Below are 20,215 nucleotides of genomic sequence, written 5' to 3' on the forward strand. Positions count from 1 at the left end.
GGAAAATAAGATTAGCAAGGTAAAGTGACTTTCAAGATCACAGAGTGAGTTAGCAAAGCTCTTGTGATATTAAAATTTACATTCAGATATTTCAAGTCCCATTTTTATATTTAAATAATTCAAAGTGGCTATATTCTGAAACAGAAAAAGTGCATGCCTTACAGTTTGGCAAGGTACCTACCACCACTTGGTTAACTCTATTTGTTGGAAATTTATTTGCAGGAAATATTTGCAGGAAAAGTACCTATGAGGGGAAAAGATACCTTGAGTACTGAGACTATAAACCTAAACAATTAAATTGACAGTAAATTGTTCAAGGTGGAAACTATGTGTCAGGAATGGCAGAAAACTCCTCTGTACAAGAGATCCAATTCTGTCCTGTCTTCTCTAGCAGACTGTCCCCTTCACCACCCCACTCCCAACTTCTCAGTCTTCCTGTTTATTTGTTTCCTTACTCTCTTCAATTGTGCCCTTGTCTTCTCCATCCTTAAAAATCCTTCATTTTATCCAACCATTTCCACCACCATCCCATCTCTCTTCTTTTTATGGCTAATCTGGCCATCTACACTCTTTACAAGCTAGCTTCTCACTACCAAAACCACTTTCTCCAAAGTTACCAACAATCTAAGAACCAAATGTATTTTCAATGTTTATTCTTCTTGACTTCCATGAATCCTTTATCAATGCTGGTCACTCTCTTCTTGATTTTTTTTCTCTTTAGGTTTTTGGGATACTACTCTCTCTTGGTTCTCCTTCCATATACATGACCACTCCTAAGTCTCTGCTGAATCTTCAACCAAGCCATGCCCACTAACCATGAGTGTCTTAAGGGCTCTGTCCTGGACCTTCTCTTCTCCTTCTACACTATTTCATTTAGTGATCCCAAGAACTCCCAAAGATTCACTTATCTACTTATCTCGCCCTAATATCTCTATCAATCTTCAGGCTTGCAAATCTCTACCTGCCTATTGGGTCTCTCAAACTGAATATCCAGTAGATAACCTAAACTCAACAGGACCAAACTTGAACTCATCTTTTTCACAACCCAACCCTCCCTCTTTTCAAACTTACCTATTACTGTTGGAAAAAGCAGCATTGAGTCATCCAGGCTTGAAACCTAAGAGTTATTTTCAATTGCTTACTTTCTCATCCACCATATTCAACCTGCTTCCAAAGTCTATCAATTTGACCTTCATAACATCCCTACACATGTCCAATTCTCTTCTCTGACACTGCTACCATTTAATCACTTCACACCTGGACTATTTTAATAGCCTACCGATTGGTTTCCCTGTTATAATCTTCTCTCTATTCTAGTCCATTCTCCCCACAGCTGTCAAATTGATTTTTCTAAAGTGCAGATCTGACTATATCATTCCCACCCCCCACTCAAATTCTAGTGGCTCCATATCAAATCTAGGATTAAATACATATTTTTGTTTGGCATTCAAAGCCCTTCCAAATCTGGCCCTTCTCCCTACCTTTACAATCTTTTTATATTTTATATCCCAACTTTATCCTCTTATATCAATTTACTCTTTGATCCAGTGACACTAGCATCTTTGCTGTTCCTTGAACAATAACATTCTCTATCTCCTGGTTCCAGACATTTTTCTTGGTTCCATTTCTATCTACTGGCTGCCCTGGATTCCTTTAAATCCAAGCTAAAACTTCACTTTCTATAAGAAGTCTTTCCCAATCCCTCTTAATGCTAGTGTCTTCCCTGTTATTTCAAATTTGTCTGGTTTGTGCATAGTGAGTTCCTTGAGAGCAGGGATTGTCTTTTACCTTTCTTTGTAACTCACTTATCCTAGTGCCTGACATATAGGAGGTAGTTAATAAGTATTTATGCCAAATGCAAATTAAGATTTCTTTGAAATAAATAAAAACATCATGTGTCTAATCTAGAACTCTTGATATGCTTATATAAACTTGCAAACAAGAACAGAACACATAAAAAAAAGAAAGAAAAACAATCATTTTTTGCCAAAATTTCAGGTTTTAGCAAAATTGGAAAAAAAAAAAAAAACCACCATATCAATTTTACATAAAATCCAAATCCATTAAGGTGGACTGTTAAGATTCTAAAAAGTGTGTGCTAAAGAGACTGTAATTTTTTGCTCCCTAGAAGATGAATGAGTCTACTTTAGTTTTCAGGGAAGAATAAACAAAAAGAGCCATGTATTTAGCCTTCATTAATGTCATGAGATACTTATCACTGAATCATTAGATAAATTATTCAAGCCATAGAACCACACTAAAGATTTTGGGAAGTCTCTCCACAAAACTTCCTTTAGGATTCTGGTATGGTCTTAATATGATCTCCCTTAGTGTACTGAAATAATTGAGTGACTATACACAATGATATTATGGTATCCAAGCAATGTGTGCTGAATTTATAAGGAACTGAGGGCATACTGTTATAGATCAAGTTTGAGGAACAACTTTCCGACCTCATTATTGCCACCACAGTCAATGTGAACTATCATTTATCTTACTCATACTTATTTTCCCATATAATCCCTTATTTAGAATATGATGTAAAACATACACAGTAAAGAATTAACACAAGCATTCTACCTGCTTTAAATGCTCAGATGTTATGAAGGCAAATAAAGGCTAATCAATTCAAATGAGTTGGAAGAACATAAATTCATGGACTTTCAGAAAGAACCTACCATCTTCAAAAGGGGGGAGAAGCTGGAAGAGTTGAGAAAAGGGGAAAAACAGTTTTCCAACTTTAAAGTCCAAAGATATAAACATATGTATGCATATGATTACACACTCATAAATAAATAGGGTACACATTTAATTGCTAACATGTTAGTCACCAGATGATGAATGTGTTGAAGTGCAGGGTTATAATCTATTATCAGTGAAGTGAAGATTAATACTTAAGAAACCATAGATCCTTTGAAGTATTTAAAATATGTATGGTTAATTACATATTATCTATATATCTACATGGCAATCTGTAGCAATAATATATCTTAGGGTAGAAATTAGATGTAACTCTTCAATAAGGTTTTTTATAAAAGAAACATCAATCAACAAACATTTCTTAAATGCCTAATGTGTGCTAGTTCTGTGATGAACACTAATTTAGCTTTGTTCTGTCATTTAGGCCCCAAAAGCTAAAAAGATTTTATATCTAAAATACAATTTAACAGAATAAGCATAAAACAATTAAACGGATTAATAGAGATGTTTCTATGTTTTGTTAATATGTGCTGCTATAATAAAAACACATGTGGAAATTTAACTGCCTTACATGATATGACTATTTCTTTTTTCATTCTAACCATGTGAGGACAATTAAGTCATAACATTACATGTATTTTACATAGTAGAGAGCCCATTTACAAAGAAAAACAAGCTGAAGAAAATTCATAATAATTCTATTAAGAAAAAAATAAATACCATGAAAATAAGATAAACAGCTTCTAAGTTAAGTAATCTTTTTTCATGTGTTCTCATTCAGGTGCATTCCATAAATTAACAGTAAATAAAACTAATTTTATAAAGAAAAAAGGGAAAAAATATTAAAATAGAATCATGTTCACTATTCATTTTCAGACATTATATTATTAATATCATTAGTTCTGGAATGACTGTGTCATGGAAATGTTGTCTATACTAAATAAAACACAAGGAGTAAATTATACTGGTAGATAAGTAAAATTGCTTTTCTCTATTATAATACTGCCAAGAGTATAAACAGGACAAAACAGTCTTTACATGCATGGGGGAATATATGCTAAACATATAGTTGTCAGCACATTCTTTTATTAGAATGTGATCATTTGCCACAAAGTTTACAAGCTCATGCACGTGAGTTCACAATGCCATGCATAAACAACAGCGTGCTAGGTACTCCTACCACAAAGTGTGTAGATGCTCTCCCCCACCCCGTGAGCCACCGCCAGCTCTGGAGCTGTTGCTGTGGAGTTTGGTTACCCATTTCCAAGACATGAACGATGTCCTTTGGTGAATCTTGTTCCCTGTGGCTGTAAGTATTCTTATTTTTATATTTTAATCATGTTTACTACCAAAATGTAAAGTACATAACTGGAAAGTTTGGAGAAGCAGACTTTTGTAAAAGTGGAATATTAATAATACATTTTATCCAAAGCTCTCAAGATTAAACACCATTAATAGAGGGTAACTTTATGTCCACAGATTTAAATGGATGCAGTTATTAGGTAAGAATTTTCCCAAATGGGAGCAAATATTAGTCTTTTGGAGACTCCTAAAGACATATATTGATACTGGCTCTTAATGGATATGGCAATATTCATACAAATGACCAGATTTACATGTGAATCTATATAGTTTTGTTTTGAATAATGTATTATTTAATACATTTTAATAAAGAAAAATATTCACTTATATGATTTTGAGTTGTAAAACACACCAAATTGGGATAAGTCATATTAAGCATAAAAATGGAATATATTGGAGATGAAATGGCTAAGATGCTATCTTTCCTAAAGTAGGTAGACTAAATTTAATTTGGTTTTTGGAAAAGTATCTATTAAATTATTTGTGTTCATAGAGCCACAGAGTGAGTACCCAGAGATAAGGTTATGATGCCATTCCAGAAATATTAAATTATTCTTGAATGTTCCATAAAAACTTAAATTTAGGGGGTAAGTAGAGAAAATTAAAATACAGCCAACTCTCAACAATAATGGGGGAAAGGATGGATAAGTAAAATCCATTTCATTCTCTTCTAAACTTTCTATTAGAGCTATTTAAGCAAAAAGTAAAGCAAAAAGTGCCCTCCAAAGGGTCTAGTTGAAGTGCTAACAAGTACTATTCTGTATGAAGCTAGGTGTATACAATTGTAAAATGCAGAAAGAATTAAATTTTTAATTACGATTTTCCATAGCAATCTGATGATTTATGAGAATTTTTTTTTTGTCTCTGATCTACTAGTTATGAGAAATGATAATAGGTCTTATTTAAATAGTTCTTTTAAGGTTTTCAAGTGCTTTCCTTAAAACAACCCTGTATGGAGGCATTATCATCCTTATTTTGCAGATTAGGAAAATGAGGTTCAGGAACGTTAAATAAAATTACCTTAGTTCATAAGTCATAGATACAGAAAGTAAAGAAACAGAATTTGAATCCTGGCCTTCAGATTTCCAATTCAGCCCCTCTAGTGTAACATACATACCATACTCAAGGGAAGACAGAAGAACCTGGTTTCATAACTCCTTCAAAAATTGAGTAACCAATAGTAAAGTGACAGTCACTATGAAATCAGTATCATTTACTATTTTGAACTATATATTGAAATTTTCCTCTTTTGAATGTTTACTATTCGATCTCTCACCAAGTTAAGTATGCTAAGTCTGTAAGACTTACAAATTGCAGGGTTTGGGAATGACTGTTTTATTTAACATAAACATAAACCATGATGACCTGGTGTTATAAATACAAGACCAGGACTTAAAAGAGTTGTTCTTCTGTCTGACAACTGAAATTAAGTTCAGTACCTATCTCTGTTCAATTCCTCTTTAGCAAAATGAAGATAATAATGACAACACTAAACTATCTCATAGAAATAAGATTGGAATATGTTGTGGATTTTATATGGGTTTGAAAATATAAATTAATTTTCATTTGCAATAACAATCATTAGCTAATTAGTGGAAAATATGCCTGGCAACCACATGTAGCCCTTGGTGATTTAAAAAATGCAGCTGAAGTACAAATGACTTCTTATACCCCTTGCACACAGCAGCTATACCACAGTGCAAGATTATAACAGAATGGAATTAGCATTAGTTAGCATTAGCTAGCATGAATATCATGTAGTTATTGTTATACATTTATAAAGAAAATTTAAACTACCTTGCTTGACTCCAAAGATGAAATAACAAAGTTGTACAATGAAAGGCAGCAAAAGAAACTTTTACACAGTAAAGGAAAAACTAAAAATGCCTATGGCAACTCAACAGTTTTATGACGTTTGTTTCAATGCATGTTTAAAGATTGATCATTTTGCTTCAATAAATAAAGGGTAAGAGATTCTAAAAGGCAGTTATGTTGATTTCAAATGTATAAAGATTATTATTTTATGATGCTCTTAATCCTTAAATTATGCTCTTAATCCTTAAATCCTTAAGTTATGTTACATTCACAGTATAACTCTTAAAATGTGAACAATGAGGAAGGCCAGCTAATTTAAAGGCTATTATATCAGAAAAACAACATACTGTCATTATTCAGGAGAACCTAGTGAAATATTTCAAATTGTATCACTGATCATTAACAAGGAGTTTGACTCTATTTGTCATATAAGCAGAAGTACTTCACATTAAAAATATCTCACAAAAATAAAAATTTGTTGTTTTGAACAGAATATTTCTTATTTCTATAATTAGTATCTTCACATTTTTATGTCATTTTTCTTGAAGGTTTTTAGAATGGATAACTTTTGACAGGGTAAAAGAAAAAAAATCACTGTAATTTCATGTTCTAAACAAAAGAATTAGAAAAGTTAATAAGTTTAATACAGCTTTAGAAGATACTTTGAATATCTGATACATAATTCTTCAGCATCTTAAAAAAAAACTAAAGAAAATGCAAACAATAAAGTCACTGTTTTCCTATAGGAAATGTAATATGGAAAGTAGATATTAGGGTTTCATAAACTGCCTACATCTAATGGAAATTATAGGTCTAGAATGTATTCTATTATCTTTCAAAACTTAATAGAGTTTTAAACCAAAAAAAAAAAAAAATGAAAAATTAAGAGTATATTTTTATATTCAGATGATTTTCTTTATATGCTATTTAGAAAAAGAAAACCAGATGATAAAACTGTTATTTAAGAATGACACACAGAATTCATTAATATATTTTGTTGATATGATTATATAGTTAATGGCAATATTTTGACAGTTAAGAGTTTAGTCACATATTCTTTAGTACTTTCTAAATAAAAGTGATTCCTTCATTAGCTAATAAAGTTATATTAAGAATAAAGTAATTTATTTTAATAATAGAAATTTACTAATATATTCCTTGTTCACATCGGGAATATTTTATGCTCTTTAATTATGATTTTTCAATATGAAAATCCAGTACATTACATATCTGATATATGATTGCCACACAAAGTATGTGTGAACTAAGTTGAATACATGATGTATAGATGTAAGAAAAACTGACCAAGTTTGTAAAGCAATAACTTCATATTTTGGTTTCACAATGTTTAAGAAGGTCATTTTCAATTATTTGTAATTTTATCTGCAATTTATTATATTGCAATGCTTACACATGCAGCAGCAGCAAAGAAGTAATAAAATTACAACTGCCACTAAAATTCAAATTTTTCACTTACCTCATCCGGGTTGGCATTAAAGGTGAGGCTGCCTTCATCCAGCTGCATATACAATCTTCTAAAAGAAAATCCTAGAGGTGGGTTCTTATTGTATATAGAACAGTGACCCCAAGTGGATTTGCACAACCTATAAAAATAAAAGTAAATCAAGCACACAGAAAAAAATGCTTAAATTTGAACTTGTATACAAATGACAATGTACTAAAAGTATATATTTCAACTTTAACTTCAATAATATGTTAGATTCTCAAAAGCTTAAAGCTTTACATTTTTACATTTTTCCTGTATTTGGCAAGAAAAGTTTATACAAAGGCTTTGATAAAAATCTATCTAATAAATCAGTAAACTGAATATAAGATAATACTGTCTAGTCTACTAAATTTTCTCTTTTCCCACTTCCCAATTATAAATAATATAATGAATAATAATAAGTAACTGTAGGAATGTTTTAATATTTTTTTCAAAACCTTTTAGATCTTTATCATATAGATAGAAAATTATAAAAAAAGTTTCCCAAAAAACTTTAAGGCAATATTAGTTTTATTTTTTCCTTAGAAATAAATATTCTGGTGTTATTTTTACTAAGCCAAAAATATCTTTCATTTAACATGAGCGATGTTTTCCAGTTGTCTAAGAAAGAACAAGATCTTAATTGTTAATGGAAAACAAATAATTTCTACATACAAAATTAGGATATGGTCAAGATGATAAAGACAACTAGGATAAAAACTATGCATATAAGTAGCTGCTGAGATAAATTTTGACATAAAATTCACCATAAAAGCATATTGTCAGGGAGTAATTTATGAACCCATTTGTATAAATGTCTACAATTTGTTTTACATTGCCTATACATAAACTTAAGTACAATTTCTCTCAGTCTCATGTCATATTTTTACCTTAACTTCTCTTGCCATATAGTACAGAAGAAAAAGGAATAAAATTCTATGATAATTTTAGCAAAAACTTTTAAATACTATGTATGAAGAAGCAAAATATGCTGATACATTTTAAAAGTTTTATGTTTTTAAAGCCTTAGAAATAAAATTTTTGTTTCCCAAACCACAATTATGTCATACTGCTTTATGGATCTCTCTATTCTAAATACAGATTGTATATGTATATCTCACACACACACACACACACACACACACACACACACACACAGAGTTTTATTCAGATGAGCAATAAATGTAAAACACTTTGTAAACCTTTAAGTGCTGTATAAATGTTGTTTAGTCATTTTTAGTCATGTCCGTGCTCTTTGTGACCCAGTTTGGGGTTCTCTTGGCAGAGTTACTGGAATAGTTTGCCATTTCCTTCTCCAGCTCATTTCATTGATGAGAAAACTGAGGCAGACAGGATTAAGTAACTTGTCCAGGATTATACAACTAGTGTTTGAAGCCAGATTTGAACTTAAGAAGGAATCTTCCTTAGTTTATGCCTAGCATTCTACTAAGCACATAGCTGCCCATATAATTAAAGTATAAGTGTTATTATTAGTTACTATATTTGAAAATTCTCTAGTAAAATTCTATTTTGATGCCTCACTGTGACACAGAAGATGACCATGAATTCTTCAAGGCTGTATCAAAAAGCACAGAAGATAATAGGTTATACTGAGATGGAAAGGGTTTGATTACAAGCCTTAAGATATGTATGTAAGATATGATGGAGGGACTCATTACCAGGGGTTCAGGAGTTGTAACTATCACAAGTGGATGAAATATCCAAACTTATAAAAACATGGATTCTATAAGCACTTATGCATATTACTCAAATTAATAAAACATATAAACTATCTTATTAAAGGTCTGTTATGGTGCAAAACATGATAGTTTAAAAAAAAAAAAAGAGAGAGAGAGAGAGAGAGAGAAATAACAAACCATCCCTATACTGAACTATTACTATTCTACTGGATAAGTACATGCAAAAGTTAAAACAAATATTCCACGAAACAAATAGTCCAAGAACCATAATCAAATGATACATAGGCCCTCAAATTAACAGTGAATACAATTCAATATCTGAGGGGGGAAACTGTCTTTGATAATAAAAAGTTATCAAAACTTAAGTTTAAGCCTCAAATGGATAAGAAATATTAATAATTAATAAGTTAAGAGGTGAAGTTTAAAATCAAAATTCAGATAATAACCTTAATTTTATTATTAATTACATTATTATAAATTAAAACCCTATATATTTGCTGAGACATTCAAAACATAGAAAATATATACTACAAATGTTTTTTAATTTAAAGTTAGCCAAAATTTCATGAGAAATGTAATGAGAAAACCACATTTTATTATGAAACTAGCCATTTATTTTAATAGCTTTAAACATTCTGTTAACTAAGAACTAGAATTTTCACTTACTCTTATATTATTTTAAAATTAATCTAACTTATGTACCTTCCCTAAAACAAGATACTGACATGAAGATATTAAATGATTACATTAATTACTAAGAGATTACATTTATATTTAAGAGAAATATCATGATGATGTTCAACTTCTATGACAAAAGAGTTCAAGTAGTCATGGCACAGGCTAACAAATTTTTAATAAAATAATTTACCTAAAAAAAATAACATTCTAAAAGTTTCCAAGATAAATTATATTTTTAAAATCAAGAAGTAAAAATTGAGTGTGTAAATCTGGTTTTAATTATAAACTTGGACACATTTTCAATATTCCAAAAAATGCAGTCTTTGACATAGTCACTGTAAACCTAAAATGACTGTGTAGATATACTGTCTTCAAACAGTGAGGTCAATCTAAGGTGCTAAACATTCTTTTCAACAATAAGTTTAATTTATAGTATTATTTTAATCAAATATCCCAGGTTTACAATTCACATTTTAACTTCTAAAATAAGTGTTGGTTTATTAGATTTTCTTCTAAAATATTCAGGAACTGTGTTGTCCAAACCTTTTGCTTTTCCCTTTCTGTCAAATAATTTAGTCACTTCACTGCTCTTTTGCACTAACCAGTAGGTGGTCGGAGGTAAATAAGAAGCAGATGAAACTCCAGCTGGTTAGTTTTGCTGTGTTAGGAGTTCTGATAAAAGGACTGGTAGAATGGTGTTTGCAAACAATGGTTTTTGGATTATCTACTCCTGAGACATTTTATGTTTGTTTTAAACTTGCTCAGTAACATCCATAAACCATTTAATGGGAACAAATCGAAGAAAGTATGATAATTTCAGACACCCTTAAATGGAAAACTCATCCTGAGTTCACTTTTTAGTACAGATTAAATTTACAAAATAGAAAAGTATGTTATTTTTCCCTCCTTCTGAAGAATAACCTATATTTTAATTATAAGGAAAGAAAAAAAACCAACAAACCTCTGTTTTTTACTATCACTATTTTTTCAAATATCAGATATTAGGTCTATTGTTAGCTTATATTAGATAAATAAGATAAAATGTGCAGGTGAACTTATCATCTAAAGTCAAATAGAAATGTTTGAACCTTCAAAGAGTGAACTATGAATTTATGGTGCAACTGTTATTATTTTTAAACATACTGAGTTTACATTACACCAAGACAAAGTTGGAGGGGAGTAATATTTAAACATGAATGTAATGTAAAGCCCAAGAGGTCATCAGTAAATTTTTTTTTAAAAACATCTAATACAGAAACAGACAAACCCAAACAACTTACCCTTGCCAGAGAAGTTCATCATTAGCAAGATCCTGCCAAACACATGAAGCCAGGCAAAGATCAGTTGCATTCAGGTAGGACAAAATGGTAAAACTTAGTTCAGGAGGCAGCATTTCCAAATTAATGAATCCTTCTTGTTCTTTAGATTTTCTTGTTTTCAAAAGATGATATATGTCAATGCCTCCTTGGGCTTGTCTGCGATGGTTTGCATTAGAAATGTTGCTAGCAGCCATCCTCCTACTCTGTTCTCTTGTGAGGTAGCCTTGCTCACTATAGCCTTCCTGTTGCAGTTGCTGGTTTCTAGCCACTCTCCACAGCCCTTGACCCATCTGAAAGCCTGTGAAATTCAGAAAAAGAGCAGGGCAATATAATAAGGAAAAGAAATGAAAAATACATGCATCTTCTAGTAGATTAACTAATTGACATAAATTAGTATTCTACAACTACTAGGTCTGAAGATAAACTTCCTGATGAAAACATTGTAAAAGTGGTGTGGCATTGCAAGGCTAGCTGGGATACATGACAAGGGCAAAATTGGGACAAAGAAAGGTAAAGAAATGTTTATTTTGACCATCATCTCTCTCCCAGTTTGCTAACAAACTATTTTTAAAAATCACAGCTGACATGATCATTTTTCACATGGCAAGATTTAAAAGTTAGCAATGGTCTTAGGACTTACAAATTATTATTATGTGGACTTATGGGCCAATATTAAATAGAGTTCTGATCACAGTACAAGACTTTAATAATAAATTAAAAAAAAAAAAAAAAAAAAGGCTCTAGACCCTGTTTTTTATCACAATGAAGCCATGGCTAAACTACCCCCTTTTTACCAAAATCCCAGATGTGTAACAGCTGTGTAACTGGCTTTTATTTTGTTAATTCTTGCCAGTTTCACTTATGTTGTAGACTGTAATAAAATGTAACATAGACCCTGAAGTCTAATTCAGCAGTCTTGTAAATTAGACACCTAGATCTCAATGATAAATATTTCAATAATAACTTGTTTTTACTAAAATTAACAATTAAAGAGTTCAGGCAAAAAAACAAACAAACAAACAAACAAACAAACAAAAAAAAAAAAACCCAAAGCTGAGCACACTTAAAAATAATAACCTATTCAGCCCAAGGAGATGCTGAGGAACAGACAAAACTTTGTCAATGAGGAAAAAGGGAAAATTTTACATTATGATAGCTTTTTCAGAACAATTAACATTTTCAAGATTCCTTCCTCTTCAAGGAAAAAAACACAACAATTCTACTATTGCAACATTTAGCTAGCTGTGTGACACTAACTCATTTAACTTCTCTGTTTCATTTCTTCATCAGTAAAATAAAGGAATTCAATTGGACAGAGTCTCAGGTTACTCCCAGCTTTAAATAAAGTGCAAATGACTTATACTACATAGGGTATAAAATTATACAAAATTAGGAAGATAAAAATTTTAAAAATCAAGTATTAAACAGTTTAACTAAAACAGCCCAATACTTTTGGAGCACATTCTTAACTATAAGTATGATTTTAATAAAACAGAATAAGAACTAAACAAAGAGCTAACAATTTTAAAAATTTGATAAGAGAAATTTGAAAACAGATCAGAATATGGAAGAAAGTCTGAAGCTGAAGGTACTTTAGCGATGAAAGAAGAAAAGACATCTCTTATTAGTAAATTTTTGTTACTAACTTCAATAAATTTTCTTTGATATATTCTAATATTCTTTGATACATTATTAAGGTCTGTTGAACAAAAATCCATTTAGGAAGCAATTGAAGCATTATAATAATAATAATATTAGTGGTAGCATTTAACATTTTTTATATGTACCAGCCAATATGCTAAATACTTTAAAATTAGTATCTCATTTCATCCACACACCAACCCTGGAAGATATGTTGTTATTATCCCCATTTTATACCTGAGGAAACTGAGGCAAATAGAACTTAAGTGACTTGCCCAGGGTCATAAAGAACATATTTAAAGTCTTCCTAACTCATAGCCTGTGCCACCTAGATTAATTTTAAGAGCTTACTTCCTCTTTCCCCACTAACAACTTTTTGCCCAAAGCTTGGACAGCTTGAATTTTAAGGAAAAAAAAAAAAAAAGTAAATATTTGCAAATGATTCAAGTACCTTTGGTAACATGTTTCAGGAAAATAGAAAATCACAGATAAAAAGTTTTTAATTTAAGAGTGCCTGGCACAAGTAGATGCTTAATTAATCTATCATTAAACATTTATTACCTCTTACCTCTTTTTGCTAACATATAACAAAAAGTTTTAAAATGCTAGTCTAGTTGCTAAACTGGTAAAAACTATTTGAACTTTTTAAATTTACAAAATACAAGGAATGTTAAACTTATTTAATATAGCACATCTTTTGAAATTTGTTATTAAAATAAAAGTTCTGGTGACATTTTGTTTTCATAAAGTTATAACATTTCTTTGCTTTAGAATAATCAAAATGAATCAGTCACATAAAGATGCCTAATAAAAATTAAATATGGCAAATCATTTTTAATTTTCTAGTAACAAGGATCATTATACATGTATTCAATTTTAATGAATGTCAGATGTGTTTTGTACTTCATAAGATGTTAATGAAGAGCTGAAGATATGTAAATATTAATATAAATAAAATCGAAACTATTTTTAAAAATAGGTAGCACCAATTACGAAACTTGGGTTTGCATTATCAAACCATATCAAACATTGCATGGACCTGAAGTAGTTATACAGTACATCTTATTACCATATTATATGAATTTTAACATGAATTTAACCTAAAGATCTCATCTTGAAAATGTCTTTAAATTATTGTTGTAACATATTGTACTTTAATAAGAAACAGATTGAAGTTAAGTTGTGGTGTGTTCAATAAAAAGTTTGAAGTTAAGTTGTGATGTGTTCAAATTCAGGATATTATTCAAGTATCTCTAATGGAGACTCTTCCTTGTCTTTATATAGTAAAATGTATTATAAATAAGCAGAATAGTTAAAGTGGTTGAAATTTTTAGTAAGACATTTAACTTAAGTTGATGATTAAAAAATTTTTTACAAGTAGGCAATTACCTAGTCTTTAGCTATAAGGTTATAGTTATTATTAGAACCATCCACAGGATATGAGTCCTAAACCTGGGATTTGGGGGGATAATACCATTATGACACTTGATTAGGACAGTGAGCTAACAGGAAGAAAGATGTGGCATTGGTAGGTGATCTTTAAAACAAAAATTAACAGAAAATTTGCCAGAAAATTATTCACTAATAATTCCGGAACACACTAAAATCCCTAGTAGAGTAAAATCTAGATTTTACAACAGAAGAGAATGAAGGAGGCACTTGTCAAACCCATGTGCAAGGGAAGTAAATAGCATTTCACTTTCATATTCTAGCCTAAATTTTGCTTATTTCTGTGATATGCTTTTTCACCTCATATCATTTGTATAAAAACTGTGATAGAGGAACACAGTGTTATTTGTTCCAGGCCAAATATCTCTCTAGGAATGATCCTTAATTATTATGAATGGATTATATAATGGGCAACTTTTCTTCCAAATAAATGATTTTGTTGTATTGTTTCCAAAATTTAAAAATGGATATGTCACAAAATGTTTCAAAATTGACAAATACTTGGAAGTAACATAGTCATATATATTTATAGAGGGCACTGAATCATTGCAAAAAGAACACCATGGACTAGAAGACCTAGATACCAATTTGGCCACTAACTTGTAGTGATCTAGCTGCATGATCTTAGATATGTTATTTACATGCTCCAAGGCTTTGTTTTTTCTTGTGTGACAGGAATATATTGTGTTGGACATATGATATATAGAGTCAGTTCTAGTTGTAACACTCTTCCAAAGAAAAGAGTTATATAATACTATAAAATCCAAGACCTGAAGATTATTTCTAGTTTTTCTTCCTTAAAGCATATAATTTAGAGCATATTATTTTCTGAATAGCCTCTAACACCCTGAATTTTTTATTAAAGGTCAGACAATAGCACATAGCACATATATGTTAGTGACATTTCTGTTATAAAATGAACTCAAAATAGTCTATATTTAACATAATTGTATTTAGCATGATTTTAACCTATTATAGAAATGTTAATGAATAATAACTCTTTGGCAGCATATCAACTTAATAATATGATGGTGATAGTATGTAGCTATGTTTTTATGGTAAATGAATTAGGGTTTTTTTTGGTTTTGTTTTGTTTTTTTTTCCCCCCTTAAAAGTCTATGAAACCAAGGATCCAAAAAGTTATTGGCTTACCTGATTTGGGTACTTACCAGAAAATTTTAGTTAACTCTTGGCTGCCTTTTCTGGCATATAGATGAAAGGATATAAGTAAGCCCAATTAAAAAAAAAAAAAAAGTTTGCTTTGAACAAAATCTTTTGTCTCAGGAATTTTACACAAGGTAAGCAGGTTAAAAATGCCCATTTGCCAGCAATCAAACTTTTAGAGTCAAATTCACCCTTTAGAAAACCCACAAATATATAAATATATTCAGGAAATAAAGTTTCCCAGAAAAATTTTGGTCATAGTAATTTTTTTTCTCTAAGATGTGTGAAGCATCATAGCAGTATCTCATGTTTCAGCACTCTTGGGGAATGAAGCATTCAAAGCAGGCATAAAAATAGTTAACTTATATGTATTTTAAAAAATAGAAACCTTTCCAAATTGAATATTTCATATAATCTGGCATTTTAAACATTTTATATAAATACAGCAGAAAAGATCGTTTCCTTTGAGCTTCTACAAATACTTGCTACTTTTCTTATGGTATTTAAATTCAATCTTTTATTTCTATATATACAAGATTTTTTTGTATCCCCACAGTGCTTATTATCACAGATCCATATGAAGTAAAAGCTTGATAAACACCTGCTAGATAAAAGAATACTTTAATATTGTCTTTATAACACTGGCTTAAAGCCAACTAAGATTTTTTTTTTTTTTTGGGTGTCCTTTCCCAATCTCTCACTACTTAACTCCCAACAAGTGACTTACCATATTCCATTCTATTTAAGAGTAAGCTGAGACTGGTTGTCTGAGGATTATGAAAGGGAGCAACAGGTAGCTAGTAACATACCATTCAAACCTGTAAAAATCTCTCTTCTAGTTCCATTATGTCTGGCTAGTTTCTCTACTGTTGCAGTATCTCGTGCTCTAATTTCTGGGTTTTTTCCTCTATACTTTTCATTTTTCTTTTTTTCTTCTTGTGTCCAATGTCCAATTATAGTAAACTAAAACATGGGAACTAAGCTTTTCTTGGCCAATTTCACCTTAGCTTTTACTTGTTCAATGTTTGTTATCTTGCTAAAGACATTTTGGGCTTACTTCTGGGTTTAAGTGTCTTAGTGATTCTGATATTATAGTACGTTAAATTTTATTGTATCTTCATTTGAGGCACATAAATTTTCTATAATTGCATTATCCATAAACAGATAGCTAGCAAAAGTCATGGAAACCCATGATTAAATTGAACCATTTATAATTTTAAGATTCTCTTTAATATTGTCTCTGTCTTGTAGTTTCCTGTGAGATAGTTCTCCCAATCCCCCTTCTCCCAAAAAGGGCTCAGAAAAAAAAGCATTTTCCTTTTCTTTTGTTTTGATATAATTTGTTATTTTTTTCTTTTTCTTTTTTTACTTTTTAAAAGCCATGCAGGAAGGAAATGGAAATATCTAAAAGGAAAAAGAAGTTCTGATATCATTTAGATTTACATGGCTCCCTTGCTTTAATCTATTATAATGATTAACATGACTTGTTACCCTATTTCCTTATTAAACTAACCATATTTCTGACTGACCTTTTCTTATATCACTCACTCTTGACAGAACTAAGATATATCCTGACAATAGAAGCAGTTCTCACTTTCATACTTGTATTTCAGAAAGTAATTGGCTAACTATATTACATAAAGCTACTTTTGTAAAGTAAAGTAAAGTAAAAACTAAAGAAGCAATTAGAATTTCTGCTATTTTTTTTTTTTTTTTTGAGGCTGGGGTTAAGTGACTTGCCCAGGGTCACACAGCTAGGAAGTGTTAAGTGTCTGAGACCACATTTGAACTCTGGTCCTCCTGAATTCAGGGATGGTGTTCTATCCACTGGGCCACCTAGCTGCCCCGAATTTCTACTACTTAAAGTAAGGATGAGCCAAGTTTTAACTTTGCAAAGTGAAAAACCAGTTGATAGAATGGAAAAATATACAAATGGACTATAAAAAATACAAATTGACTTTTATTACTTAAAAGCATAAGATACCTTCAAACATGTTAAAATATTAATTCATAAGGAACGTGATTGCAAGTAAGCACTACCAGTACTACTTAAAATAGTGTATGTTAATTATATAAATTATCTGGTCATTAAAACAAGATCATTTAGAATATGGCTATTCTCCTTACCAGGTTTGTGTTTGTTATCTCAGCAATCTTATACATCAGGTAGCGCTTTATGTGGAATTAGTTGAGGAGTCTAAAACTTTAACCTAGTCCTAAATAACCTTGCCACAAGAACCAATGTACCCTAAATTTTTATCAGCAGATTCATTCCTTAATTTAGAGACTGTTCTCATTGCAGTAACTTTTTTTTCAAAATGCAAATTCTCCAAACACCAAGATGCCCATAACACAAGGGTAAAACAGAGGAAATGTTTAAGGAAGAATAGATAAGGTACAAAGATGAGAGATTTCATTGTATTTAATTTATACTTTAACATATTTAACATGTATTGGTGAACCTGCCATCTGGGGAAAGGGGTGGGGAGGAGGGGAAAATTTGGAACAAAAGGTCTTGCAATTGTCAATGCTGAAAAATTACCTATTCATACATCTTGTAAATAAAAAGCTATATAAAAAAAAAAGAAATGAAAAAAATATATGCATTTGTAAAGGAAAAAAGATAGATTCAATTTTGTCTTTTGTTATATATGTGTATTATTTGTATTTTGAGAGTAAAAAAAAAAAAAATGAATTTCTTTTAAAATAGCCTATAATTCAAAATGTCACTATCTTGAGCCCAAAATAGTATGCCTTTGTAATTGTTTATGTTAATGCTTAAAGTAATTGATGTCATAGCTTTTATATAATTTCCTGCTCTTTCAAAATGCATTAGCTTGTTAAGTATGAAGCAGCATAACACTACTTTCTTGCACTGATATAAAAAATTTGGAAGGTTCAGCATTGTGAAGGGATCCACACAACACTGGTACAAACGAAAGAGGACAGGGTACCAGAACTGTAATTCCAGCTGTGGTATTTAGGCAAGTCATTCATTTCTCTGGATGGGCCTCAGCTGCCTTGGCAAAAAAGAAAGAGCACTGAAGTAGCAGGAGTTCTTATTCTTTTTCATGACATTAATCCCCCTCCCTGGCAGTTTTCATGAATTCCTAACAAAGATTAATTATGTTGAAAAAAATGTCAAAATACTATAAATCCAAGGACTTCATCTGTCTTGAAGAAAAGCTGAAGCAGAAAAGAACCTGGAGTCAAATATTGACATGACCTTATTGACCCTCACCTGAGAGAATCTTCAATATGTGCTTTTAGCTTCCGAAATTAATGTAAACAATTAAAAAAGACTGAGGACTTAGGATGATCAACATACATTGTGTGTACATATACACACAAATATATAGTGATTATGATTATTAATAAATTCAAAGTATATCCTTCCTAGTTGCCATAGTTTTATCAATTTCTGGGAATCTTGATGAGTTATGTGCTATAGGGAAAGTGTTTTTCCCTAATTATAGCAGTCATACCTTTAGCACTTATAATACATAAAAATGCAGTTTTATTAACAATTTAAATTCCACATGCCATAATGTGCTTTAATTCAAATAAAGGTCCATTTTGAAAGCTATAAAATTTCCTGAGATTAGAATCTGGTATAGGAAGCTAGACTATATAATCAGAATTGGTGTCATCTAGTCCTACCTAATGCATGCATCCCCCCTTCCACAACATCTCTATTAATTTATACCTAGAACTAACCTAAGTAAAATCCCCAAATGATACACACACACACACATACAAAGAGAGAGAGAGAGAGAGAGAGAGAGAGAGAGAGAGAGAGAGAGAGAGAGAGAGAGAGAGTGTATGTGTGTGTGTTCATGGTGTTACTTATGTTTACCTATATGAATGTTTCTTTTTGTTTGTTTCATTTTCAAAAAACATATTATAAATTATTTGAGGATAGGGAAGATCCTAATACTCGATCTATAATGACTGATTGCTTAGTGGAGAAGTGACAGTTTTAAAACGTTTTGTCAAAACTTTTTGGAAGCAATTCATTTACTATTTTGAGTACTACAGAATAAAACATGGTATTCAATTTGGGATTTGGTGTCAGAAAGGGCTTTGGAAGTCATATCATATTCTTCATTTTACAGAGACACTTTTTTTGGTTCAAAATAAAAAAAGATTAACTTAAGTACAAAGTACATCATAGAAAGCACTGTAATACTTACATAAGTGGAAGGCGAGATATGTAAACTGATGCAAAATAAAGTGACTTGTTTCAGATGATATTGTGAGTCAACAGAAGCAGCAAAAGACCTCATTACTCCAATCATCAAACTCAATACTTCCCTCCCAATATATTGTCGAAAGGATGAAGCTTTTGTTATTAAGACAAAATTAAAAAGTAAAAGTCACAATATGAATCTTGAAACTAAAATTTAAGTATATTCTTAATAGAACTATACAATTGGAGAGCAGAAAAAGCAAATTTCTCATTTTACAATGAGAGGAAGCTAAGACCTAATAAGGTTAAATGATTTGCCTAATGTCACATAACTAGTTTAATGGGACTATAATTGAGCTCTGCTTGCTCTTAATGTAAGAAAAATTCCACTACACGACTCTGCAATGTTGCAAGGTAAATTAATTCATTCTCAAATTAAGTTACTTATATTTTAAGTAATCAAAGATTAGATAGATGGTGTTAAAACATAATTTGACAACCTGAATTAAATGTACATTGTATTTTAAATGCATATTGTAACGAAAGAATAATGAATAAATCAGTTTTTAGCATGCTTTAGTAGATTAGGTACTACAATAAATTTTAATTAAAAATTATTCTTATTGAAAATACTTGTCAACTTTTTGTTTTTTATTAACAGTATATCAATTTTTTAAAAATGAAAAAATGTATAAGGCTTACATGCTCAAAT

At 30.7% G+C, this 20,215-nt stretch overlaps 1 protein-coding gene across 6 annotated transcripts in view; it reads right to left on the reverse strand.

Annotated features, from left to right (window-relative positions):
* The window catches only part of FBXO8 (F-box protein 8), a 47,476-nt gene that overhangs the window by 22,944 nt on the left and 4,317 nt on the right, over positions 1-20,215 (reverse strand). For 2 of the 6 annotated variants that reach the window (XM_074274327.1, XM_074274325.1), the window contains 4 exons: positions 19,508-19,656; positions 11,022-11,358; positions 7,355-7,481; positions 182-244 (listed from right to left, as the gene is read on the reverse strand). In XM_074274327.1, the coding sequence (XP_074130428.1) occupies positions 182-244; positions 7,355-7,481; positions 11,022-11,350 (519 nt within the window). In that variant the 5' untranslated portion in view covers positions 11,351-11,358; positions 19,508-19,656. Of the gene's footprint in view, positions 1-181; positions 245-7,354; positions 7,482-11,021; positions 11,359-15,319; positions 15,353-19,507; positions 19,657-20,215 lie in introns of all 6 variants that reach the window. The other 4 variants (XM_074274330.1, XM_074274329.1, XM_074274326.1 and 1 more) reach the window with 3 other exon arrangements.

The sequence above is a fragment of the Sminthopsis crassicaudata genome, chromosome 6 (genome assembly GCF_048593235.1).
Source record: "Sminthopsis crassicaudata isolate SCR6 chromosome 6, ASM4859323v1, whole genome shotgun sequence".
NCBI lineage: Eukaryota > Metazoa > Chordata > Mammalia > Dasyuromorphia > Dasyuridae > Sminthopsis > Sminthopsis crassicaudata.